Source organism: Thunnus maccoyii, chromosome 16 (assembly GCF_910596095.1).
Source record: "Thunnus maccoyii chromosome 16, fThuMac1.1, whole genome shotgun sequence".
Lineage (NCBI taxonomy): Eukaryota > Metazoa > Chordata > Actinopteri > Scombriformes > Scombridae > Thunnus > Thunnus maccoyii.
Window position 1 is genome coordinate 16,414,269 of NC_056548.1, and position 27,978 is coordinate 16,442,246.

General features: G+C 38.2%; 1 protein-coding gene across 3 annotated transcripts; it reads right to left on the reverse strand.

Moving 5' to 3' along the window:
* Positions 1–118: 118 nt before the first annotated feature.
* ppm1aa (protein phosphatase, Mg2+/Mn2+ dependent, 1Aa) lies at positions 119–26,830 on the reverse strand. Of its 3 annotated transcripts, none has more exons than XM_042387926.1 (6): positions 26,434–26,830; positions 24,628–25,481; positions 24,402–24,519; positions 21,512–21,623; positions 21,320–21,377; positions 119–309 (listed from the first exon to the last, which is right to left on the reverse strand). In XM_042387926.1, exons 2-6 carry the CDS (start codon positions 25,462–25,464, stop codon positions 148–150), a joined length of 1,287 nt encoding a protein of 428 aa, XP_042243860.1. In that variant the 5' UTR covers positions 25,465–25,481; positions 26,434–26,830; the 3' UTR covers positions 119–147. The 3 variants fall into 3 exon arrangements, with proteins under 3 accessions (XP_042243860.1, XP_042243861.1, XP_042243862.1); XM_042387927.1 differs by lacking the exon at positions 119–309 and adding an exon at positions 2,197–4,182 and having other exon boundaries at positions 26,434–26,827; XM_042387928.1 differs by lacking the exon at positions 119–309 and adding an exon at positions 10,556–15,810 and having other exon boundaries at positions 26,434–26,824.
* Between the last annotated feature and the right edge of the window lie 1,148 nt (positions 26,831–27,978).

Genomic DNA, 27,978 nt, shown 5'->3' on the forward strand with positions numbered 1-27,978 from the left:
AATGTGTAGGTTTCCTGTCAGATAAAAACATACTGTGAAGGTGAATTTTTAATATAAGAGTTAATTCAAACAAATTCTTACAGATGACTTTAAGCTTTATGTATCATTGTCAAATCACAACATTTATTAGAGAGCAAAGACGTGCAATTAATTCAGCCGTATAAATGCTTCTGCACAACCAGCTGTATCAAGGCTTCCCTCTCTTCTTCCCTCTTCTGAGCAAGGAAATCCTCCTGCAGGCTGAATGGCCCTCGCCAGCGACTTTTGTTCTCTCACACTTACCCCACACACTCCAAACGTAACATCCTTCTGCAGAGAGAGAGAGAGAAAAAAACTATATTTCCTCCCACACCTGTTGATGAATTGTGTTTGTGTATAAGGCTCAGACGGGCCAATAACACGTGTCTTTGTATAACTGAGGCACGGACCCAAAATAGTAGTTTCCTCACATGGGTGGTGGTGAATGGGGAAGCCTTTCACAAAAAAAACAGCACAGAAGCTTGTGGTCAAATTAGAGTAATCGTCATTGACAAACAGAAAATAATTCCCAGTTTGGGCTGGAAAAAGTCATAAGATGCCATAATGACTGCGGCTGCTGCAGTGGGGGAAAAAGGCCTATTTGTGCTTTGTGGCTGGTGGCTGAATGGTGATGAATTTCTTGCCAACCCAGGCTGCCCCCCATGAACCCATGCAGCTTTATTATACCAAAAATACAGAGGAGCAATATAGGAAGTCCTATGGTGTCAGTCCACTTTCCTGAGGTTTCACCTACCTCTTAAATGAACTTTTTAGTTTTCTTCCCAGAGCCATTGTGTGTGTTTACATGTAAAATCTACATTTTGATGATAATAATCTGATTAAATGCTGATCTAAAAAAGATTCAAAGTAGCATTGTGGTTAATATCTACTTACTGTTTTGTAATGTTGCACTTTTTGTTTGTTGTGTCTTCTTAAAAAAATCCAGAAAACTGGATGCAATATGCATTTAAACATTTATAAAAATCAAACATTGTGAGTTAACCTCATCTTCTGTTTCAGCTGTCACTGCCTCAAGCTTTCAGAAGTGCAACCAGGTTTGCAATCATTTCCACTCAGATTTAGCTCATCCCAGTGACATGTGAGGGTGTGTTGGGTTAAACTGGATTCTTTTTAGCTACAGCATACATTATAATTTAAAATCACACAGACGACAAACTCCTGATGAGTGTTCTCCCTCTTCTTTGTAAGACATGACACAAAAAAATGAGATTTTTCCCATAGCAGTGGGTGTACAATAAGCACAAAATACAATCATGTACAGCATAAAGAAAAAGTTAAAGGAACTTGTGAAACTTTGAAATTAAACTGTAACGTGGAGCTTCTTCTTGAGCCTTAAAGCATTCAGTTCAAAAGAAAAATTCTTTCTATTATATTGAACTTTAATATCTTTGTGTTATGAGGATATAACATGTAGGCGAGGAAGAGAAAGTGCAGGTAAATTAAGATCAGTTGTGCAAACGCTCTCTCCACAACATTGTTGCAAATTCCAATAACATGGAAGAGTCCTTACAAGGCTGAAATGTTTAACAGTGGGAAACTAACCACGCAGTGACCTTAGTATTCAGAAAAATCTGCTGATATACAGCATGTGCTGAAAGAAAACTATACAGACTGAAATAATTGTGGGAAATTTAACAATTTAACCATTGGAAAGCACTGAAAAAAGCACTGGAAATACTATTTGTGCTCTTTGGTGTGAAAATAAATGACACATTTTTCAATATAAGATCCACAAATTGTGATTTCAACAAAGGTTTTTTTTAACCAAAACCTCAAAAAGAAGAAATAATTTCCAGAAAAAAGCCAAAACTTGACTAAATGGGTGTATTTCTTATTTGACAAAGACGGGTAAATGCCACACTATATGTGTTTTAAAGGCTGTGGGAATACATAGTTTATACAGAAAATGACATAGTGTGAAGTCTACGAGTATAAAAATCAAAATAAAAAGAATCAATTAGAGAACAGTTTAGCCCAGCGATATGCAGCAGTTGACATTTAGCGTCACATATTATTCACTTATGTGTACACAATGAAGTCATACATCCATTCAGTAAACTGAAGCTTCATTGGCAGGCTGCTCAGTTCCCAACCTTCTCCATTCTTGTATTCTGCGTAATTTGGTGTAAGCAAATTGCAGTGTGTTACATGAGAACCAGTGTGTTTGTGTGAGGTAGGAAGAGCGACATCATGGAGGATAATGGCAGAGACAAAGCGAGCAGAGGCACTTAGCCTCTTAGATGTCACTTAAAGGATGGGAGGTCACCTCGTCTTAATTCGCTGCTGACCTAAAGCACATAGCTACGATGGCTGACAATGTCTTTCACATAACACAACATACAATATAGTGACAGCTGCGTTCAAGGTTTTATTCGTTGACATAAATTTCAATGTTATGGCACTCAGATATTCCCGACAATCCCTTGGGTTACAAGCATGTCTTACAGATATACAATACAGTACAGTTCAGTGTTCACTTTTGGACTTGTAAGTGCTGATGGGCAGGCTGAGCTGGTTAAATACTTTGTGGTCAACTACCTGCTGCCTGCTCAGTTTGGGGAGATTCAGCCTTAGAATGAGCAAATCAGCTTAGCACCATTGTTTACCACAAACTATTCACACTGAGTCTTGTGTTGAGGTCAGTTGTCAGCTGAGGAACACGACCCACTTGATTCCTTTTGAGTCGAACACAGTGGCTGCAGGATGGATGGAAGGCATTGAAAAACTACACTGAAAGCCTTGCTTACAGCACATTAACATATTACAAAAGCCATATCCTGATTTTAAATACACGTGGAGATTGAATACACTGTCAGGGAGGAAACATAATGATTTTCTAACAGTAAACCATGGAGAAGAACATCACATATTACTGTTAGAACTGCATTTACTGGCTTAGTTTATTGGGAAATTGGATTCAGTGTTACTGGTGTATGACGTAAAAGGATGGAAATTTGATAAAAAACAAAAAGGTAACACCTTGGTAGCCAGATATCCTGACTAAATATTTGTAGGTATCTCTGATCTATTCTGCCTGTTCTTGTACTACATCATATCTTTTCAGTTCTTGAGCATTGCAGAAACAAAGTATCTTGTGAAGAATAAATAAAATAAGCAGGATTTAGCAGGAAAGGTTCAAACTGATGAGTCTCCCATTAACTGCAAGTAGAGACACTCCAAGAGTGATTTTTAGGGCCATGAATGTTAGTTAGAAGTAAGAACTCCAAAATAAAATCCCCTATGCACCCTCATACACTGACATAAGTTGGATATTTATCTCATTTGTGGGGATTTTTAATGACTTCACTCAACTTCTGCCTACAAACTAATTATGTCCAGAATATGGAATAAAACAAATGCAGCTTGAATCCTCTCATGGGGCAAACCTTTCACTGCAGGTGTCATATCCTTAATTCTAGCTGGCCATGATGATGCTGTCCTCTATAGTTTCCTTTTGGTTGTGGTGAATTTCACAGGTTTGTACTGCTGCGCTGAGAATCAGCCTGTATCTGCGCCTACGGCCTCTACACGTCCTCTCTTATCTCTGTAATGCCTCTAACCCACAATCTTTAATAGCTCTAATGTCTACTTTGCAGGAAATGTTAGTAGGTGCAAAAATGAAAGTGAAGTCTTACCTGAATTCATCAATGATGCATTAAACTACTGGTCGGCCTCAAAACAAATGACAGTTTCTTTATACTGTTAAAGAGAAATACACTATTTGAAGTCAGGGCATCTTCAAAACTATGTTATGTGAATCCTTTCTAAGCAATAGTTTGCCACTTTATTGGCATGATCAGAGAAAATAAACTACATGATAGCAAACAGGTTGATTTCCCACCATTGTAGAGACTTTTATATAGTATTTAAATTAGTATTTAAGCCACTGTTTGAATGATGTTATGCAATGTCAAAAAGAGATGTTAATTTTAAAATGGGTAAAAATGATGGAGATCACATGTTGAAGGACTAGTTGGGAATATCATATGTGCACATGGATGAGAACCACATTCAGTAAAAGATGAAGTGAGAGTGTAAACTTCATTACGGTGATGGACATAATGTGGAAACAAATGCTTGCTGTACATCGTCTGATTAGTTCTTGTTTTAGCTGAAACCACGGAAGAAGAGGATGTCTGGGTCCTGGGGAGGAGAAGAGCAGGATGGAGATGAAGTGAAGTGTTATAGAAACAGATGAAGTCAAGTGACGGCATGCGGGAGGATGCTGCATGCTGATAGATTTCAGACAGCATGCAGCAGAGATGAAAAAGACCAACATCTTGTGACGTGATATTAAAAAAAAAAACAATAATAAGTTAAATGGAGACTACATGACAGACGGTCGTGAACATTTCCATCTCAGCACAGCCTCGTGACAGACAAGAGAACATGCTGGAAACGAGAAAAGGCTACACAGGTACAAAAGAAAAACAATTTGCTATCAGTCACATCAATACATTTTCACGGTAAAGGACAATACTTGGTCTTAGACAAACAGAGTAATGAAGAAAATTGCTGGTATGGATTGACAGAAGACAGCAACGAAGCTACTGAACAAATACTGTACGCCTTTAGCAGTGCCTCCAGAAAATAACACCTAAGAAAACCTTATAGATTACTGGGTAGTTAACCAAATGTCTTCCTGACTAAAATTGAATTTCATCTAATTTCTACCCATCTTCAGACTAAATTCTGCTGGGTTTTGTTACGACCTCAATGGTCATTTTTGAGGCTGTGGTTTGTGGTCTTATCCCATCATTTGACAACTGCTCTTTATTGCTAATGCAGTTATTCTGTTGGTCATACATCACAGTGTATGTTGAGACTCCCACCCTTGATAAATTACATTATTTTTGTAGTTTTTGCTAATGATGAACCAACAATTAAAATGGAGCTACACAAGCAACACATATCAAGATGAATTCCAATCAACACTTTATTTATTTATGTTTATGGTATTTTGGGGCATTTTTTGCCTTAAATTGATAGTGGACATTTCAACAAACCCCTCTAGCCTCACCCCTTACAAATCAAGGCAAAACTATTGAGCAAGTTTCTTCTAATAAACACTTAGGTTTCATCTTTGATTAATCTTTCTGTTTTAAGCTCCATATTCGGCAACTTATAAGAAAGCTGAAGAGTTTATTTTTGCTAAAATTTAGCTAAAGAGAGGCTTATTCCAGCTATTTTCCTTCTTGTGCTTGACTACAGGGGTGTGCTGTATATATGCATGCAGTACCCACATTATCTGGATACTGTACATCATGCAGCTGTAAGATTCATTACAAATAGTAAGGCTGATTGTTCCTCGTCCACCCGGGTAAGCTGGTCCTCTTTAACCTCCCGTAGATTAAAGCACTGGATTAAATTCATCTATAAAGTCATTCTGGGGTTACAGCCACCTTATTTATGTAAGTACATTGAACAAAAATGAATTATGTAAAAGACTTTTGTGTATGCTGAACCTTCTGCCTGGAACCTTTGGATACAAAATTGCAAAATGTGGTTCCACTTCGGGATTTGATTCTTGAACTGGTTGTTGATGTTTTTAAGGGTGTTTTAGAACTTAATATGTTAAATTTCATTGAGTCACTGCTTTAGATGGTTGTTTTCATTCATTTATTGAGTTGTTTTAGGGAATCTTACATTGTCTTCAGGATGCAAGATTTTATATGAATGTATGAAAATTCCATTCATGATTTACATGGCGATGTTTTTCACTATTGTGACGTAATGTGATGACATATTTTGTGTCACTTGTTTTCTGTTGTTTGTCTGTACTCATCGTTGTTGTAGCCTCGGCCAGGACACTGTTGAAAGAGAAATTTTTAATCTAAATGAGGTTTTCCTGGATAAACATAAAGGTCAGGCAACAAGCTTAGAGAGAAGGGGAATGATAACGAACTTCTCCAGTTGGATTCGAACCGGGGACGTTGCAATCACAGTGTATGTACCAGTTTCACTACAGGTATGATAATCACCATGTTTTACTCAGTTTTCACAGCAATGTAAACAAAACAGGCAGAGAGAATTTGATGCATCGCTTAACAAAACCATTATGAGAAAACCACCGAAGGACTATCATATTGTATTGAAAGGGGGTTTCAGTTATTTTGTCCATCCCCTGTAGCTGTGACACACAACTATCAGCCACTTGGGGACGGGAGTTATTCTGAGAGGGTTTTTTCCCCCGCTCAACACAATGAAATATGGATAAGAGTGGTGGGGATAGTGGTCAGCTGTCAACAAATTCCACAGCTTCCCGCCACCACTGATCAATCAGTCCGGTATATGAACCACAACAGCGCTGACCCGCTGGCTAGACCTGACATTAATCCTAAATCTTCCAGTCAGTGCGGAGGAATGACAGGACACAATGTGGTGGTGGGAGTGAACGCTGATACGGACTCTAACAAGGAAAGGTGCTGATGCTAATGAGTAGATCTGTGGCTCTTTAACGAGCCTGCGTCGTTTGATGTCCTAATTTACAATGAGCTGTGTCTCAGGGGTGCGGGATAATGAGCTGGCCCGGGATTCCCAGGGCAGCAGCTTGTGTAACCCACCTCATGCAGGGGACACTCACTCCCACCGAGTGTAAGTGAGAGACAGAGAGAGAGAAAGAGAGGGAGAGAGAGAGAGAGGAAGGACATATTGGATGTCTGTAGGAGAGAAGAGGGCGTGAGGGAGGAGGGTGCGGTGGTGGGTACATGTCATCTCTGCCTGATATGCTTGTTTGTACACACCAATCATTGAATCGCTGCAACCAAGTGAGAAAAGCTTGTGTTCTCTGTGACAAACTGACCTCGGGCAACAAGAACACTCAGAAAGAGGAAATGGAGAAGGAAAGCATGGAGGGTGGGAGGGAGAAGTATAAGCTGTAGAGCGCAAGTGTTACAGTTGAGCCTGAGCTCGTGTGTGAGCCACGTCTTCGGCCATGAAACGCATTCATGTCCAGAAGCCTCTCAAAGACTCCCTTTTTCCATTGCTTTCCTGCGCTCAACTCAATCAAAATTTCCCCTCCTCTTTTACTGGGTAACCCTGGAAAATATGGCTCCTACAGCACTCCAAAGCAAATTAGCAAATGTGGAGCTCAGTGACCTCAGTGTGGAGACCATCCACAAGAGTATGCGGCGTGCCCTACCACCCCCACCTCTTACTGCTGCTGCTGCGTCTGCATGGCTGCATTAGTCAAGCTCAAATGGGTTTTTTCCGCCATGAGAAGCAGAGCATGACATGCGCTAAACAATGGCAGGCAGATGACGAGCCAGCTCCATTTGATGATGGCCTCTGCTGACAACGTGGCAACGTGATTCATTAGGGGTGCACAGGTGGCCTGGGATCTAATGAGTCACATTTTGTGCGGTTCTAATGTGCAAATGGCTCAAAGGGGGGGATGTACGATCTTAAAAGCAAGCTTCTTTTGGACAGTTATGATTTTTTTTTTCCAAGTTAGTGGTGGCGTGTTAGATTTTTTTCAGTATATCTAAATTTAATACAATGCAAGACAACATATTTAATCCTAAGCATCATTTTAATGCAACTAAATGCTATTAAATAAACAGACACTGGCTATTTCTATCAATTAACTTACAGAGATCTGTTTGTCAGAGTGAGAATGCCCCTGCTAGTGTTTCTAATCAGTCTCACCCATAAACACTGCCCCCCTCTGGCTAGCTGGCAGCCTGATGAGGATTTTTGTTTTTGCGTCAGTCATTAATTGAGTAAAAAGAGAAAGACTGTGGCCACAGGAGGGGGGGATTTTGTTCCACATCCAATAACGGATGCTCACTAGATGATAAAAAGAAAAAGTTTTCAAAATAAACACTCAGATGTACATTTTTGAAGTTGCAAAAGTGTCCTCAAATGTTCAAACTAACCTGCATTTAAATCTAACCTCATCTCAGTATCTTCGAATACTGAACATGCTTCAGAAATAGCTTGTTTTAGCATGCTAGTCAATTCATCACAGGAGCCACAACAATCCAAATTGTACCTGATCTATTAACTGCTCGCCACTGAGCACCGTTTGAACGTTTGACCTTCTAACAAAGCTCATGACATTATGTTGACATTTAAACTAATCCCTCCCACGGTTCTTAATCCCAGTGGCCGTGGACTGCCCTGACCCATCCTCTGAGCTCAAGCCCCCTTGCATGCACTCACCACACACTGACAGTAAAAGGCAGGGAGAGAAACACCACTCTGATAGCTGGACAAGTCAAGTTCAGAGAGCTCATGGGGTTCCGAGACATGCAGGCGATGAAAGGGCTGGTTAATTATCAAACACAAACTCAAGTATTAAAGCACACATCAAGATGAGGAGAGCCTCAGTCTGTGGCTCTCATGTATCACCACTACATTCAGGTCACAGAGCCAAGAATCTGATTTTCTGAAAAAATAAATAGGGAAGAACCGGGTCGAAAGTAACACAGCGATTTCTTCTGAGCCCATACTAGTCTGAAATGTATAACTGTCAGCAGGTGGAAAACTTACCAGAACTGTGAAAAATTGCATGGATACGTCAAACTTTCACAGAGTTGAAAAGCTGTTTTCGATCACGGTAGGTAAATTCACTCAAGTGGTACATTTTCTTTGAATGACAAATTGTGTTTATTGTTTCATGTGTCACAGTTATGATCATTTGACAGATTATTTGGTACTTTAACACATCCTGAAGTTTGCCATGTCAGAGTTTTTAAGTATAGAAGCAAGTCAGGTTTAATTGTCGGGTCGATTGTAACAGCTGTTTCTTTTGCCATCTATTGTAATGAGTTTTTATTTCACTATAATTATAATATATATTTAACTGTAAATCACTAAATATGACTTGAAGCATGAATTTAAGGAAATGCAATGTGTTAATGGGCTGATCTACATAGTTCGGCAAATGCGCATCATTGATTGTCAGGCCCAATGTTCTAAAAATGAAATTTAATATTTTTTTATTAAGATAAAGGACACAATATGTTTACAATTACATATTAACAAGGACATTGTTGGACATTTTTACTAAATTCAAGAATACTATAAACCAGAGTTTTTCAAAGTAGGAGGTGGGTCCAAATAGTTTCAGGGGAGGCTCAGTGAATGGAGGTGAAAAAGAAATACATTAGTTATTACATTAGTTATCAAAAGGAGATCACAAAAAGCCTAAATGTGTGTGATTTGGTTAGAGAGATATTTCAGAGATACAGTAGTTTTGGGGAATTTTACTGTTTTTCCCACTTTCCCAGAGTCAGAAACTAACAAATGCTTTCAGTCAGACCTTTTTTTTATGTATTTGGTGTAGTCTGAAGTCATGTCAAACAGCAATATCAGGCTATCTTGGCTCAACTGTTGAGTGTCTGAGTGTCTATGGGACCAAATAAGATGGGGGGAGGGGGTTGTGTTACTTTTGCCCCGACTGACGGGGTCCAAAGTAACAATGTGAAACTTCCATTCAAAGTCAAATTATACCAACATCTTTCCACATTTGTATATGTATAAGTATATAAATGAGTTGTTGATCAAAACGAAAATTAGTTTCTGTCTGTAACATTATCTTTTATAATGGCGTTGAAAAGTCTGAAAAGTGTTACGTTTGTCCTGGTTCTCCCTTACACTGAGATCTTTGAAAACAGCTCTTACCACTGTTACAAAGATATTTGCAGAATCCTCAATGACTCTTTTACCATCTGTATGAGAAAATGTTTCATCTGCTGCACGATAAAAAAAAGATACTTATCCTGCTTCTCTTCTCATCCCAGCTGCTGGAAATAACAATGTCCTTGCTCTTTTTGTAAAATACATGTGAAACAGTAACACATTATTTTGTATTAAGTATAGAATTTTGGAAAGAAACATAAAAATACACCAATAAAAATGATCATAGCAACTTTTAATGTTGATTCACATGGTATAAATTGGGCAAGGACATTGTCATTTCCAGCTGTTTGGATTACGAAAAAGAGGCGGAAATTTTTTGAAGAGGTTAAAAACATTTTTTTTTATCATGCAGTAGTTAACAGCACAACAGTAAGTGTTGTTACATGAACTTCAGTGTTATTATTTTTTGTAAAATTGGATGCTTAGCCGCACTGTAATGGTAAGACATGAGAGGCACAAACTGGGTCTAACATGAGGACTGCCAGAGAGTGATTTACAGGACACATAAACACTAATATGTCAAACTACTCCACAGTCCGGAGGGAAATACAATCACTGCTATTTCTGCAGCTTCTTTGTAGCCTCTTCTTTGCCAGGATATAAGAAGAATTATGAACAATGTGTGTCAAGAGTTGCCTGTGCCTCTGTATGTTCATGTGGCACATACAGATATGATTCAGCCCACCTGTTATTACCAGCAAGCATGTTTGGGTTTAATATCTTCTATTATTCATCCTTGACATTGTTATATAATCTATCTTTCTGTAAAACTGTTGTTATAACCGTCAAGTTTTTTTTCCCTTTACAATGGTAAAAGTTTCACTTGTGCTACAGGCTCAAACAGATTAAAAAAAAGTGATGAAATGAGAGGTACAAGATGACAACCCATTTATTTAGTAATACATTCTGCAAACTAGAAATTTTATTCAAACTTCAAAGGCTAAAAAAATGAAAGAAAGGAGGGAAAGAAGGGGAGAAAATTTAAGGAGCAGAGAGAGAAATGCATCAATTCACAAGCAAGGAATGCAATTTGTTCAATCGACAACACAAATAGTACAATTTAGTTCAGGGAACAAAGCTTTTTTCAACATTTTCTTTTTTTTTTCTGCCATTCCTTTGGAGCTAGAACATAATACAAAATATACAGTTATTGAACTTTGTAAAATAACTCACAGAGGCCTCTGAGAAGCATTTGAATCAACATTGACAATACTTATCTACAGCACTCTAAAGCTATTCTTGAATGTAATCATAAATATAGCAGACATGAATGTATGTATGCACATTTTTGAATGCTTACGAGGTTACCATGTTAAAACACTTGCATTTGTTAAAAGTATGACATCATCTGCAGTGAAAAATTAAATAAGCTTTTCAAGACTGAGATTCAAAAAAACGGTATCATGGGGGGGGAGGGGGGAGGGGGGAAATAGCATACAAACCAGTGATGGTTGAAAAGTTGTACCTTGTGACAACCAGGACAGAGTCACTTTGTTGATAGTGTAAGTACCCTAACATGGAGACAGTTTTTAAATCTATAAAGAGTGTAATGTCAGCAGCATTACTCTTCCTCATAGTGTTTTGTTGAACAAGTACTTCAGGGGGCAACATGAGATTGGGTAAGGCAAATCGGTGAGCTTATTTATGAGCTGAAAAAAGGTCAGCAAAGTGAGGCTCAGGTCGCAGGGGGCAAATAAACCACCGCTGCTAAGGGTCACACAGTAAACGCCACAACCGAGGTACATCAATATGTACAAGAGGGCGCAAGCAATTAAAATCTCTTCAACTTCTGCCAGGTAGTCCTCCGTACAAGAATATACAGGATGCATTCCAGGCAACCAAACATAACTCTGTAAATAGCTTTAAACTCTTTTTTTTTTCCTCTACAATAACATTTTCTGAGAAAAGCTGATTATACAGATGATCAGTGCATATGACTATTGTCATGTAGTCACACCTATTTTCTCACACATCTCACATTTCTAAAACCCTGAATTCTTGATACAATTCTAGATCTTTTTTTTTTTTAAGCTAAGTGAGCATCACACAAGTGGACAAGTTGGTGAAGTTACACAGGTGAGGCGTTTGAGGGCGTTTTGAAGGGGCATCAGCTTATACAACAAGGCCAATAGTGTTTCCTAGATGCTAAAAGAAGTCGTCATTCGCAGTAGCCACTTAAATCGTTACTTGTTTTTTTAACATTATTACAATTCAGTCAAATACTATACATGAGCACAGGCTTATCCCACTCAATAGTGTGTTCAAATCCTAAGTTCTAGGGGGGAAAACCACAAGAAAAACTGCTCTCATTAGTCTGCACACATGAACTGCTTTCTGAACAGTTTGGATCTACAGAACACAAGACAAAAACACTTCCTATAAATGTTATGAGGTATTTTAGTTTCATGAAAAATTAAAACAAGGAGAAAGGATGTTGGGATCTTTTTTTTGTTTGTTTGTTCTTTTTTTTTTGTTGGGGCGGTGGGAGTAAAAGGGATGCGTTTGAAACTTCACTGAAACAAAACACCCTTACAAATCACAGCCAAGCCACTGTAAATATCTGCTAACATTCCAACTACAGCAATTTTGAATATTTAAAAAAGTTTATTTCTACATTTATGTTCATTCTGTGGAATGAGTTGTTAACCAGCATCGTCTAAGGGTCACATCCTAAAAAGTAGAATTTGAGGGGCAAGTGCAGGACAGTCCATGGGGGGTGTGGGGGATATAAAGATTAGGTGATGGCCCCAAGTGGCAAAGAAATATATGTTTGTTCCTTATTGAGCTTGAAAAAAAAAAAAAAAAGCATGAAAGGTTGCTTTCAGAGTCATCAAAACAAGCAGCTGGTTGCTGAAAACTAGTTGATAAGAGAGACATTTAGTGCACTGGCTTAAAAAATACAAGCAATGCAGCGCAAAATAATAAAACAGCTTCCAGATGCACTATAAACTGCTTATCTAAATTCACACAAACTAATACGTTTTCTCCAATCTTCTGTTATCAAACAATGAATGAGTTTTCCTTTTACATGATATAAGTACAGTCAGTATATAAGTACTGTGGTAGAAATACAAAATTGTTTTCCAACACTGAAGTGTGGCGGTTTTGTCTTTTTCTTTATTTCTGGAAAAAGGAAAATTCAGTGAAACTAAGCAAACAAACACACAAAAATAAATTTTCCCTATTTCACGGACATGTTTTGCTTTAGTGAGCCACCACTTTAACAGGGAATCTGATTTATTACAACTGTGCTGCTATTTACGTTTTTAGGAGAGATGACACTGTCTGCTTAAAAGGTACCAGATGGAGTTTCCACTTTAAACTCAGAATTTAATTTACATGCAACATATCTTTCCAAAATGATTTTTTATGCCTTTAAGGCTTAACAAACATGTTCACTGCCATTCCACGTCTCATGAAACCTGCACCTTTTACATTAGCTTGCAGTCTTATCGTCTTTTTTTCTTTTAGGTGCATTGGCAAATTGCCGCAACCATTTGTATACACATTACTGCCCCCTGCAGTCAGAAGCGCACATCACGTCACCCATGTTCGTGTCCTGTACGTTCATTCTTGCTAGTAAAGCAAGGACCCGCTCATCAAGAAATTTCTCAACAGCACCACTGGTGGTCAAAAACTCCACAGAGTACCTTTAAAGTTAAGATGACTCTCTAACATCTTTACACTTTAACATCTTCTACCTGGTTACAGCTAGGTTCTCTTTTATATTAATAGTTCTTTTCATATAGGCTTTGCACTTACAAAATCTGGGTGGTCTTTGGCCTTTTTGCCACTAAAGCATATTAGAAAGCAGCTCATTTAGGATTCTAGTCAAAGTTAAAATCTATGTTCTGTTTAACATTTCATAATTTGCTACCCACCACAAACCCAAATGTGGTGAAATAGTTAGGATTGTCATTTTGATAGATGAAGAATTACATTTTTAGTACATTATTACCATCATGTTCTATGAATGAAGCTTTCACAAAGTGTAGATCAGAGACACCAAAGTGATAGAACAGGGAAACCATTTCCAAAGTATTCAGCTAACCATCCCGAGACAAACCAGAATCACATTCTGTCCATGGCAAAAAGCTAACTCAAGCGACATGATTTATTCCTTGAGAGTTTAAGTCAAAAATATATACATACATAAATTTCCAACAATGCAATTTTAGACAAAAAAAGGCAGAAAATAAATCTGAAATAAAACCATTTCTCTTCAAGAAATATATCTACTGTGTGTGGTAAATACAGATTTAGTCAGTGACTATTCATCTTTTCAGAGGGTAAAATTTGCTGAAAATCAACTCGCGAATCAATAGCAGCAAACTGTATTGTGCTCTGGCTTGTGGTGCCGTGGAGGGGGGGAAGGTTTTTGAGCAGAACAAACCCAATGGGAATAAAAAGATGCTATACAACCATGAGAACTCATTGAAGTAAGCGGATTTGTTCTTAGTTTGAACGTCCAAATAAAGACCATGTAAAAAAAAAAAAAAAAAAAAAGAAGAAGCCTTTTTTAGAGTCAATAGTTTATCATCAGACTATTAATGGGTGATTTTCTCTAAAATAGTCAGTGCTTAAGCTGTTTACATCAGTCAAATTACCAGATAATGTTAAAGATAGAAGCTAAAATAGTATCTGTACCACACACAAACTGAATCTCATGAAAAAAAAAAAAACTTGGCATAGGCTGTCATAAAGCTGAAACAAGTGATCATAAATCATATGGCACCCTCAGTGGGCACTGCTAACAATGAATGTTTTAGAAACTGAAATTAAAATATGACACAATAGATGTGTAAGCTAGTCGAGACCTGACTAGCTGCAAACCATTGTACACTGTGGGTAAATTGAACTACTTTTGTCATCTCAGGTTACAGTATAGTTCTGGCTTGAAGTTGTTCAAATAGCGTAACAGCATGTAAACTCTGTTATCCAAAGCTTTTGGAATAAGAAGTAGTGAAAACCTGTGTCGGGTCGATATGAAACACCAGCTGAGAAGGGCAGACAATGGGGTAAGCGCATTGGGATAGCAATTCCCTTAAACTCCAGCCTGGTCTGTTGTCTGAACCACCTTAGCAAAAAATTTTAAATTAAGAGTTGCACATATAGATCTGCCTTTAAACTAACACACGTGCGCACACACATACACACAAGCACCCACGCACGCTTGCAAGTATCTATCTGACAAACGTGTTAAACAGGGGTCTTTTTCATCAGATGCCTCGAAGAAATGAAAAGGGAAAAAAAAGAGATTTTTTTTCACTTCACACGTCCAAAATGACTGAAAAACACTTTGCAATTATTATTTGAGCATGTACAGAAAACCACTTACAAAAATAAAATACAATAAAAAAAGCACAGGGAAAAAATAATTAGGATTTAAATGGTTTGATATAGAGAGCTTACTGTGCTGTCAACTATACAATTTACCCGTTTCTTAAAGGAGCATAGACTAACTGGAAAAAAAAACAAACCCTAAAGTAAAGTAAAAGCGCAGAGACATTGTGCCTGGAGGACAAGCAGTAATATTCACTGAATAGACATTTGTTAGAATTCCAGAAGAGCAGGAAAAGGCAGATAGTGCATAAAAGGTTCTCTTTTTCATTTCTTTCATTTTTTAACTTAAAATCAAGCTGCATTAAATACAGGCTGTTTGTACAGGACAATTGCACTTCACAAAAACAGAAATATACAAACACACATAAGGAAATGTGAATCAAATTAATTACAGCAAAAAAATCTTACTACTTAAGCTGATTATTTAACAAAAAAAAAAAAAAAAGAAAACCTTGTGGACTCACTTGTTATGGATTACTTTAGAGGAGAGTATTAAGGTGGGTGAACAAAAAGGGGAGACAAGACGGTGGGGATCCTGAACTCCAGAGTGGACTTGGTGCTGCACTATTCCAGGTTTGTGTGCATGCAACTCCTCTTCCTCCTCCTCCTTCTCCTCCTCCTCCCATGAAATTCCCTTCTTAGAAACCAAAAGCTCAGAGTGACGGAGAGACAGACTGCTGAGCTGAGCTGCTGTGGGTCTTGAGAGGATGGTGGTTTGTAAACTCTATGCTGTGTTAGTGGTAGGAGGTTGTGTTACCACATGTCGTCTGTGGACGCAGAGTCCTTGATAAGAGAGGAGAGGAGGGAGAAACCCTTCAGACTCTGGCTCTAAATCCATGAGATCTCTATCAATAGCTGGACAGGTTTAAGTATTTATGATAAAAAAACTGACAGATGATGTAATCATCCAGGAGTTGATAGAGATAGTTGAGTATCAACAACACTTTTTTCCCACCAACATTTTTGATGCTATTATAAATATTTCTACAAACAGACGATCTGGAGATGAAGAAACATAATATTCAATCAAATGTGCCTTCGTTGAAGATACAAGATACCTATTTTATATCATGGCCACAGAAAATACTCTTTACTGATTGGCTGGCAGGAGTTGACACACCTCAAACATTACTCTGATAAATAAAGGAGGCCTTGTCATGCATTGTCACATAAAAAAACAACTTGTTTCTTAAGTTTCTGGCCTTAAAATTCTTATTAAGTCTCTTAAAAATAGAATCATTGAAGTTACTGGTGCATTTTGACCTTGTTATTTGTTTCAAATATAAAGCAAACTAACAGAAAATTATAGTTTTTCTTTTTCAATTTTAACAAACCGAACCATCAAGTTCAAAGTGTAATAAGTGCGGTACCCTCTCAACCAGACAGCAAATCAGAAATACAGAATCTACAGATTATGAGTCAACCAATATCTATAAATAGTGATAATAGAGTGGATACATTTTGATATGTTTTAACCGATATTAGACAGCAGTAGAGCATGATCTCACAAAAATATGAATGTTCAGAGCATACGCTTTAAAATCCACAGATTATTCATTTATCATACGATAAATATTTGGTTAAGTATTTGATTCGGGTTTGTAAAACAGGTGATTTCTGCCGTATGACAAACATCTAAATTCTTTAGATGGCTGATGAGGCATTGACTCTATTTTAGAAGTTATTATTTATGTTGAGTAATGTTTACATCATATTTAAACAAATGTTCAACTGATTGATATCCTCACTACACAGAAACCCTAAACAATTTTTAGGTATGACACTGTAGTTATCAGGGATTGGGTCCAAGACCATATAAACTCATCCATCTAACAGGAGATGGTCTACGGCCAAGAGAAACAGACACTGCTGGAATTTATTAACATCTCATTTAGACCGACACAGCAACGCACATCACACCTGCGTTGGTGGTCTATCTGAAAGTGTCAACTGTCCTCCTTTGGTGACCTAGCGTTGCTACCATAAATGGAAATGAATTCAATGACACCCACATTTAAATACCATTTAACCGGCTCACCGAAAAAAGAAAGAAAGTAAAGAGAGAGAGAGAGGTAAATAGAATGGGTGAAACAGAGAGAGGGAGCATGTATATGAACAGAAAGAGGTGAAAGTGAAATTTAACTTGTATTTGGTAATAAATGTAATTCAGTGTCATTCTGAAATGTATGGGACTACAAAGCAGACTGGAGTCTCTCTAACGGTGAGAAGTAGGTTGACAGCTGACTTAAATGAATGTGCTGAATGCGGGTCAAAACGGCGTTGAGCAGACTCACCCTATACGCGCCTGCTGTGTGAGAGCGGTATTATATGTACTAGTGATTGATTGGGCTCAGGATACAATCGGTTCAGTAAAGCAGAATCTAAGACACATGACAGCATTATGGTCATATGATTCAAAACCAAATACAGATGAAAGTAAAAATGTGCAAACTGAAAGACGGTCATGAAATACATGCGTGACAAGAGATACCAATCAATCGATAAAGCATACTAGTAGCTTCTTACAACAAAGAAAATGTAGCAAATGCTCCTTTTCTATTTGAGGTTTTTCTCTATTTAAGGTTTAGGGTTGTTTTAGGTCTGTAAGAAAGCGGCAATGTGTGGAAAGCCTGTTATTAATTTTCCACACGTAGTGGCTATTACAAAAGAACTTTGTTACAAATTTGATTGTGACAGCGCTGTAATAAACAACACGTTTATGTATTAACTTGTTTGATTGACTCACGTTTAGTTCAGGCTTATGTTCTGCAGATTACGTTTTGTGGGTCAAGTTTAGTGGCACAACACAGACAATGTCAACCTCTTAAAGCACCATTTAGCACCAACGTAATGACCTTAAATATAAATATGACATTGATGGGTTGGAACAGTAAATATCAAATTAGTCTACAAGATTTACTTTGTACAATAATTATTCTAAAAGCTAAAGGATATAATCGCAATGACTACCATAATTTTCATGACTGGAGTAACATCTTATTTCAACACTATCTGCAAGATACACCACTGACTATCATATTTACTGTATGCTGTAACTTAACTTGGCTACAATGAGTGAGCTGTCTGCCATCAGTTAGGTTGCAGGTAGCCAAACTAGCTTCAGAAGCTTTCAAATTCAGAATGTCAGTTTTAGTAAAGGGCTAAAAATGATGCAAACAAATAGGTAACATGTCTGTTTGTCCTGCCTGCATCCTGACTATTTCCCAATTTCCATTTTGTATTTTTACTTTTACTATTTACCTTTAAAAATGTCAGTATTTACTTATTTACAGAATTTTTTATAAAACAAAAATTTCCCTACAAAAATTGACGCAAAGTTTATTTTTTTCCTGCCAAATTAAGATGTATTGTTAATTACTGTAATTATATTATTTACTATCTACATACTTTTTTGATTGAATGATTGACTTTGAAAAGAAGAGAGGAACGCCTCAGAGGTGACATACTGTAAAAGCAGTAATGGATATCTCAAACTAGGTTTCTCACACTGTTTAAATATCCTGTTGCTGCCGTTTAGAAAAATTAGCTTCTGTTCTATTACTTCCACTTCTTTGGTGTGGACCACAACTTTAAAAAAAGAAACAGCTGAACCCAAGGATATAGTCCTGGCAGTTGTTTGTAAGTGTGATTGTTTCTGTTGCAGGCAATGTCATTACTCTCTAAGAGATAATGCAAAATACCTACCGCAGAGTCTCCGAGGTAAGTCAAAGATCACACACAAAGCAACAGAAAATTTATTCAGCTGGGCTAACCTGTAAGCACCTACCACAGTATGCAGTCATTGTATTCTTGACTGTCTCACAATCCTTTTTTATAGAGATGATGTGCTTTTACAAAATATTGTTTGTGCCAGAATATATAGAACAAATTATGCGATAAATTACACTGCCTTTATGACATATCTAACCCCCTTGACCTTTTCTGTATTTTGTGGTTAGAGCAGCATGGGCTATTAGAATTTCTTGCCACAGATAAGGATGTGTGTCTTCATAATAGTTCATATAGTGTAGTGAATGTCTTTTATACTCAGCCAGACATTACCTATTAATGTGAAGGTCTCATCTAAGGAACTAAGAAACAAACTTAGCTGAATGGGTCCATCCAGGAAAGGATACAAGACAACTTCTACTATGTTAAAATTCTACAAAGCCCAGCAGGCTCCATTACTAAAACAAAAAAATTAAGACTTCATAAAGGTGCTTGTTTATCCAAACTGAGCAACGAGGTGAGTCAGACAGGTACGGACCTCACTAGAGAAACTTGGGGGTAAAAATTACAAAAAAAGGTAAACAAAACAAACGGTTGCATGATAGCAACTGTTTGAAAATTAGGCTTGTGAAGACTGAGAGCACAAGAGATCCTGTAGTCTGATAAAAAGACCACTAAACTCTTCAGCCATAATGCTACATGTTGTTGCACATGGTGCTTACAGAATCATTCTGTACAATTGTTTTGATGCAGCAGCTACAGGTATACTTGTAACAGCTGAAGGTAAAATTCAATGCTAATACAGTGCACTAGAGGTGTAACAATACAGTCACCTCACAATTAGATACCGTACATAAGATTTTAACAAAAGAATGAATAAAAAAAAACAGGTTTAATGTTCACCTAACTTTCTTTAAGGTACAATTAAGAGTAGCTAAACAGTTTTTTTTTTTAATCTCCATGATGCATATCACATATTTAACCGTGGAATACTGTGCAACAGTATATTGTTGAGCCCGTCCTTATGAATACAGCCAAATCAACACTGGACTAGCTTCAGAACATGAATGTTTTAGTCTTTCAGTGGGAAAACCGGAGCCTAAATTTGAATTTCATTAAAAATTATTGTAATCATTTGAAGAAAACTGTTCCCATCCTATTTGAACAAGCTTGAGTAAGTCTGCAAACAAGTAGACAATATTCAGATGTATCAAAGAAGACCTGAAGCTACCAAAAGTGGTTCAAAATAGTTCTTGCTCAAAAAAGGTTGAATACAGTAATGAATACTGTATAAGATTTCTATTAGTCACTCTGAATTAATTTGCAAACATTTCTAAGAACTTAATTTCACATTCTCCATGGAAAGCTTTGTGTAAACTGGTGGCATAAAAGAATCTCTATTTTGCCCATTTGTATCCAGGCTGCACCACACAATACAAAGAAAGTCAAGAGGCTTCACAGCTTTCTGAGGGCATCCTAATTTTTGAGATAACTCAATGCGTGAAAATATTTTAAAAAGTCCATCTTTATACAAGCACGAAATACTGAAGCAAAGTGCCAATTTTCACTATCAAGGACAAGATAACGTGCAGAATTAAAAGTAGCTGGCCTAGTGAGCTTATCTGATTAAAATTTAAAAGCTGAATATCTAAGTGAACAAAGCACCAGCTTTGTGGTCTGTTTGTGTATAATTGAATGATGAGCAACGTTCCTTTTAAACCGGTATGTGAGAGAATGCAGGTTTCTATTCCATCCATACAAACAACTGACAATTTCACTTATTAGCTCTTTGATTTAAAGGCAGAATGAGTAGGATTTGTCAGTTGCGGTTTGTAAACATAACATTCAAAGTTGGCCCCTCCTACCCGGCTCAACGACATCAGAAGCACTACACCGCAGTGCTATGTTGCTACGTTTTTATAGAGTCCTGCCCTCTAACCCTGTGCGCTGTTATTGGCTCAGGGCTACACACTCACTGCCAAAAGATTGACACCCAGAAACTTCCTGAACATAGCAAAATAAGAAAATACATGCAGGGGGTAGAGTCTCTGCAGATACAGACACCGCCACACACTTCTAGTGGGTCATAAGTGATGATTGAGAGGGATTTTAGAAAATCCTATTCATTCTGCCTTTAAGGAGCATTAATTATTAATATCAACTTATGTTGTATGAGACTGAGCCTTTTGGCACAGGATCTGCATCACAATTGTGTTTGTCAAAATTAAAGAAAGTTATGTGACTGAACTTTTATTAGGAGTATTAAAGGTGAACAATTGGATAATTTTCTGCGGTTGACGGTCATAGAGAAAAACTATAGTAGTACATCAATTTTGGGCAGAAGGCAAAGGAACATCTCGAATGAGGCACTAGCTCATCACAGAGTCAGTTTGTAACTTTTACTTGGCACCAAGCCTACTTGCTTGTTCTTTCTTGTTTAATACTAATAACATGCGTAAAATTGGTTAAAATTTGCTGGTCACACGTCAAAAAGCATGCATACTCCAAACAAGGCACTCCTTCAGGGAGTTACACATATGGGACGACAAGCTGGAATACTTACTGTGTCATCACTTCGGTAGGGGTTGAGTTTGTTGTACACCGCTTCAATAACACTTCGTCTAGGGGGGGATACAGAAATATGATTAGTTTTCACAAACATTTACAAAAAAGTGAAAAAAGACAGTGATTAAACTGACAGACAGAGTAACTTGTCATTAATGGTGTAAATCATTTTACTACAAAAGTCACTCACTTGCTGGCCAGTTCTCCACCAGGAGGGAGGTTAGGGATGCTCTCAGATGCTAACGTCCGCATTACATGGACCAAATCTGGGACACCTTCATCCCCCTGCTTTTTGATGATCTCTGTTGGAAAACAAAATAAGATTCTTTTGGATTCATTTACAAGAACACACAGGCAGAGATTTTCTAAAAATATATTTACAGTAGCAGTCAAAAGTTTGGACACACCTACTCATTCAAAGGTTTTTCTTTATTTTTACTACTTTCTACATTGTAGAACAATACTGAAGACATCAAAACTATGAAATAACACATATGGAATCATGTAGTTAACAAAAAAGTGTTAAACCAAATGTGTTTCATATTTTAGATTCCTCAAAGTAGCCACTGTTTGACTTGATGACATCTTTGCACACTAATGGCAATATCTTAACCAGCTTCACAAGGTCGTCACCTGGAATGGTTTTCAATTAACAGGTGTGCCTCGTCAAAAGTTGTCAAAAAGGTGGAATTTCTTGCCTTCTTAATGTGTTTGAGTTGTGTTGTGCCGAGGAAGTGTTGGTGTGCAGCAAACAGCCCTATTTGACTACTGTAGTAATCCATATTATGGCAAGACTCGACTAAGTAAGTCCATCATTTCTTGAGACATGAAGGTCAGTCAATCCTGCTCTCATGAGGACTTCCCCAGGAAAGGAAGACCAAGAGTTACCTCTGCTGCAGAGGATATGTTCATTAGAGTTACCAACCTCAGAAATCGCCAATTACCAGCACTTCAGATGAGAGCCCACATCAATGCTTCCCAGAGTTCAAGTAGCGCACACACACATCTCAACATCAACTGTTTGGAGGAGACTGTGTGAATCAGGCCTTCATGGGCGACTTGCTGCAAAGAAACCACTACTGAGGCAGACCAATAATAAGAAGAGCATTGCTTGGGCCAAGACACACAAGAAATGGACATTAAACCAGTGGAAATCTGTACTTTGGTCTGATGACTCCAAATTTGAGATTTTTGGTTCCAACTGCTGTGTCTTTGTGAGATGCAGAGAAGGTGAACGGATGGTATCTGCATGTGTGGTTCCCACTGTGAAGCATGGAGAAAGTGTGATGGCATGGGGGGCTTTGATGGTGCCACTGTTGGCAATTTATTCAGAAGTCAAGGCACATTTAACCAACAGAGCTACCACAGCATTCAGCAGCAACACGCCATCCCACCTGGTTTGCGCTTAGTAGGACCTTCATTTGTTTTTCAACAGGACAATGACCCAAAACACACCTCCAGGTTGCGTAAGAGCTATCTGACCAAGGAAAGTGATGGAGTGTTGCATCAGATGACCTGGCCTCCACAATCACCTAATCTAAACCCAAATGAGATAGTTTGGGATGAGTTGGACCGCAGAATGAAGGAAAAGCAGCAAACAAATGCTCAGCATATATGGGAACTCCTTCAAGACTGAAAAACCATTCCAAGTGACGACCTCATGAAGCTGGTTGAGATATAACAAAGAGTGTGCAAAGCTACCATCAAGGCAAACAATGGCTACTTTGAGAAATCTACAATATGAAACATATTTTGGTTGGTTTAACACTTTTTTATTTACTACATAATTCCATATGTGTTATTTTTTATAGTTATTTTTTATGATAGTAAAAAATAAAAAAAACCTTGAACGACTAGGTGTGCCCAAACCTTTGATCGGTACTGTAATTTATATGTGCAACTGAAAAGCAATGATAGACTGTTATGACACTTAATGCATAATCCCACTGTGCTGTGTATCTTGTGTGTGCAACAATGTGCTGAGGTAGAGATTTATTATTGTTTTTTGTTAATATTGTATCGATTTCAATATTATCATACTTGACATTCTCCTTCATTGATTAATACTTATGAGAGTGGCAGTAAGATAGTAATCCTGTATAATACATGTACACCCATAATTAAATACTGCTACCTTTAATACATAATTCGAAATGTTATGTTTTCTATGCTTACTGAATGTATGTAATGTAACACTCTTAGGGAGTTTTAATGGTCATTGAGGCTGCCTTTGGCCACCTACAGTACCTACTGTAGAAAAATATTAACCAGAAAAGGGTTTTATAGACGAGTGCTTCTTGCCAGTTGTCAAGTCAGCATAAAACAACAGTTGTTAAAGTTTAATACTCAGATGAAACCTTCCTCACTTTTGACTTGCATTCTTTCAAAAAGGGCTGTCACCATGGATTGTTACAGTTATTCACTGGTTTGAGTTTTTTTTTGTTCAAAACATATTTAATTGATGGTTATACATTTTAAACTTTTGACTCTTAAGCTTTATGAAAGTCTACTAAGTGAAATTTTCCGGTCAAAAAAAGTTATTCAGTGTGGGGGGGTCTCTATCTTCTTCTAAGAATTAAATTTTCCCTCAAAATAATAGGACTTCAACTTACAGCACTAACAGAAATCTACCTTAAATTATCCATATACAGGTCTATTAAAGATAAGCCTGAGATGTTGTATGTGATCTGAATAAAATACATTAGACAATTACAAGACCCTACATTTAGCTATTATCAAGCAGATAACAATAACATTAGTGTTTGCCTATTTCATATTTTGTTCTTCCTGACCACAGTACATGCTCTCAGAGTGCAGTTGTTTTGCTTTGATTCACTTATGGTCTAACAGACGGGTTTGTGATTGTCTGCCTGGCTCTACACACAGCTGTGGTATATAAACATTGGCAAACTTAATGCTCCACCCCATCAACCTAGGTGTTATTAAGTCCTACATTATTTAAAACTTGGAAAACATGGATTTTACACACTGGAAAAGGAAAATATCATAGCCAAAAGGAAAAGGATCAGGAAATCAAAGACTGAATATGTAAAAATATAATTTTCTAGTTTCCCCCCTACCTTCTACTCTGGCCTCCAGATATTTATCCAGCTCAGCCTCCCGTTTCACCGCTTCTGGAGACACCTTTGGGGCCCCAGGAAAGCAGATTAACACAACACTCATATTGTCCCGGCTTCCCTGTGGAAAAATAAAGAACAAACACAGAGGTTATGAAAATCAACCATAATACCAAAACAGACAAGTGTGAAATAAAATCTCACTGTAGGCTTTGTGGACATGCCATACCTTGTACAAGCAGGTGTCAACAATTTCATTGCTGACTCTTTCAAGATCATCCGTCACCTCTAGCCTTGACCTGACAAAGTCACACAGTTCTTCATTGGCCATGACATCCCAGATGCCATCACAAGCTAGAATAATGAATTCATCTTCCCCCTCGGATCTCTCTATTGCATAAACTTCAGGCTCAGGAGAGACAAGCTGCTCTGTCGGGCCTTTTCCATGCACACACTTGTAGTCGAAGTCTCCCAGAGCTCGAGACACAGCTAGGGACCCATTAACTCGCTGGATCATGACTGAGCCACCGGCATTCTGGATCCTTTCCTTCTCCAGAGGGTTGCTGGGTTTGTGATCTTGTGTGAAGAAGTGGACAGCTCCGCCCCGGCTGATGAGTCCTCGTGAGTCGCCACAGTTAATAAAGTAGACATGGCTTGGTGAAATCATCACTCCCACTGCAGTAGAGCCGCTGCGGTCCACGCCGTGCTTCTTCTCAGAGATGGTTCGCATGTGTTCATCAATCTGCAGGAATCCTGTGCGGATCCCTTTCTTCACGCTATCCACGGAGGGGTCCTCCTGCAGAGCACTCTGGAAGTCTGAGTTGCTGGTGATGTGCTCCAGCAGGTGCTCACAGCAGTATTTGGCCACCTGCGAGCCAGCGTGCCCATCATAAACAGCAAAGAACGACCAGAGGTCGAGACCATGAGGCAAACCAATTACTGCTGTGTGTGCATCTTCCATCTCTACCCGCCAACCCTGCATACTGCTCAGCCCATACCTCAGGTGATTACCCTCACCAAGGGAATTGTATTTTTCCATCTTTGGTTTGTCCAGAAATGCCCCCATTGTGTCCCTCTTAAAACCTACAAAACAAATGAAAAGAAAGACATCTATATTCAAGACATGGTAGAAAATTTTCTGTTTTAAAATACACCCAACAATTAAAGAACTTTGTGACAATTTACAGTGTCTAGTTATTTTTCACAGGCATGTTGGAGAAAATCAGAATAATCTTCCCAAAAATATACATACTGTACGTCTAGTGTTAAACAGGGGCACACATCTTTCTATATGAATTGGGTTAAGGCCAACAGCACGTCTTCCATCCATTCGTGTCAAAAGATTAGCATCAGCAAAGAGTTCAGGCTGCCTGCTCAAGTCTAAAAATAGTAGACCTGTGTCCACATTTCGGCTACATATTAGGAGCACTGCTGGTGTGGATCAAATTGAAACGCCCTTTTAACCACCGGCTGATCAAGTTTAATATTTAAAGTAATGACACGAATTATTATTATATTATATTTTGAATTCATCATTGGGCTCATCTCTCTGACCTTCGCAATGCAGAGCACTTCAACATACCAGCAAGTCGGGTTAGAAAATGAGTTAAATCTTTCGTTACATGCATGCAGAGCTAACGTTACCAGTTACTCGATAACCAGCCACAATTACAAGAGACTTGACAAATCAAACAGTAGCTAATGCTAACGTTGTGGTAAGTTAACGTTAAAGCTCATTTACATCATACAACCGTTAAGTAAAGGGATCTTTTTGCAGCTGGATTAACGGGAAGGAAAGTTAGCTATGTAGCAAGTTTAGCCCACAACCCAAATAAACAAACAGCCTTGCCTAGTTGCGGGCCTTGACCCTTGTCCCTCGCAGCTAACTTTGACAGGCCTCCCTCTCACGTTGAGGCAAGCAGAGCCCTCGGCCTTGCTAACATACCGTCGCTGAATGCTAACGCGGCTAGGCTAAGCCAACTGCCCAACGTCCCTCAACAGTTACTGGCTCGAGAATAAACATTTTATGACTTACCAAATATCCGAAATACCAGTTGACAGCAACAGAAGCTGCGACAGTGACTGGCCGCAGTTCACACCAGGGAGGGTCACTTACAACGACGGAAAGTAGGGGAGTTTGCGGCGGATCAGCTAAGGCTAGCTTGGCCAGTTAGCTAGCAACGAGCAATCGTCACTCAATGCTCATATAAATCGTGTCAGTGCGGAGGTCCCTCTTGGCGTACGCCCCTGATGCATTACATTATCTCAGCTGGCGACCTAAAGTATATTCTAACAGATTTTCTTGGAGATTTGTGTGGCCGAGACAGGGGGGAGGGGAAGGGGGGGCTGAAACGTCCGTCCCAGCCTCTCCACTTGACAGCTTGACAGCTTGCTAGCTAACGTTAGCCGCTGAGGAGCGCAGGACCCGGATGTTGCAGGTTGCGTACTCGAAAATATGACATCATCCCACAAGAGTTTTGTTTTTTCTCCAATGAAGGTTGTTTGGGTTTTTTCAATTTTATTAACAGCAAAGTAATGTTACAAGACAAACAACAGTACAGAGTATTGGGGGGCAATACTATATGTACATATATATATATATATATATATATATATATATATATATATATATATATATATATATATATATATATATATATATATACACACACACACACACACACACACACACATATATGTGTATATATATATATGTGTGTGTGTGTGTGTGTGTGTGTGTGTGTGTGTGTGTGTATGTGTGTAATCACTGTGTAGAATGATACATGTTCAGAGTTTGACACTTTAAGGCTGTTGTCTCATTTAGTGGAAAGTTACTCTGTGCTCATTAAAAATCCGATTTTAAGGGGTGTATGCCTAAGAGCAGGATTTATGACATCACAACTATAGTTTGGAGCTAATCCTGGTCCAATATCCAATTTACACAAGTGTGATGTGGAAACTTGAAGCCTCCAGTGCACATACACTGAGAGAGGACTTGGACAGTGAAGTAGGAGACATCTTGTGTCCAGCATTTAAACTTTTGTAATTTTTAATGAGGGACAAGGAGGAGATGTAATTTTAAGGATTTTAACAATATAATTTAACTTTTTTGTGGAAAAAACATATCAGACACAAATTATTATGCAGAGTAGAGTATTTTATATACATCTTAAAACATATGGTGGGGGGTGGGGGGGGGGGGGGGGGATCTTTAAGTTAAAAAGAAAATGAAAAGAGAGTAGCATGGTCTGAGAGATATTACATTATTTACAATGACTATTTACAATGATTATTTACAGCACTCCAACAATTATTCACAGAGCTTCTAATGAAGTACTGGAGCAGAAGTTGGAAGGAGATATTGCACATAAGAAAAGAAACAGATATTGCACCATCAGGGTATGGATATTGCAACACTAAAACAGTAAGCCACTGGGGAAAAAAAGCCAGTGTACCAGCATGTTATATATATAGCTGAACTGATATATGCATAGCCTGCACATCATGACATAGATCACATCGTGACATAGATCCATAAAAACCTCCAGCAGCAGCAGGAACAGCTTCTTTCCAGAGGCTG

What these genes read in the sequence shown, in the direction of transcription:
- ppm1aa (XM_042387926.1), bottom strand. Translation starts at nt 25,464, where the DNA reads ATGGGGGCATTTCTGGACAAACCAAAGATGGAAAAATACAATTCCCTT. An exon ending in TTGACACCTGCTTGTACAAG is followed by an intron (nt 24,520 to 24,627) that starts GTATGGCATGTC and finishes ATTTTTCCACAG; the next exon opens with GGAAGCCGGGACAATATGAG. An exon ending in TCTGGAGGCCAGAGTAGAAG is followed by an intron (nt 21,624 to 24,401) that starts GTAGGGGGGAAA and finishes GTTTTCCAACAG; the next exon opens with AGATCATCAAAAAGCAGGGG.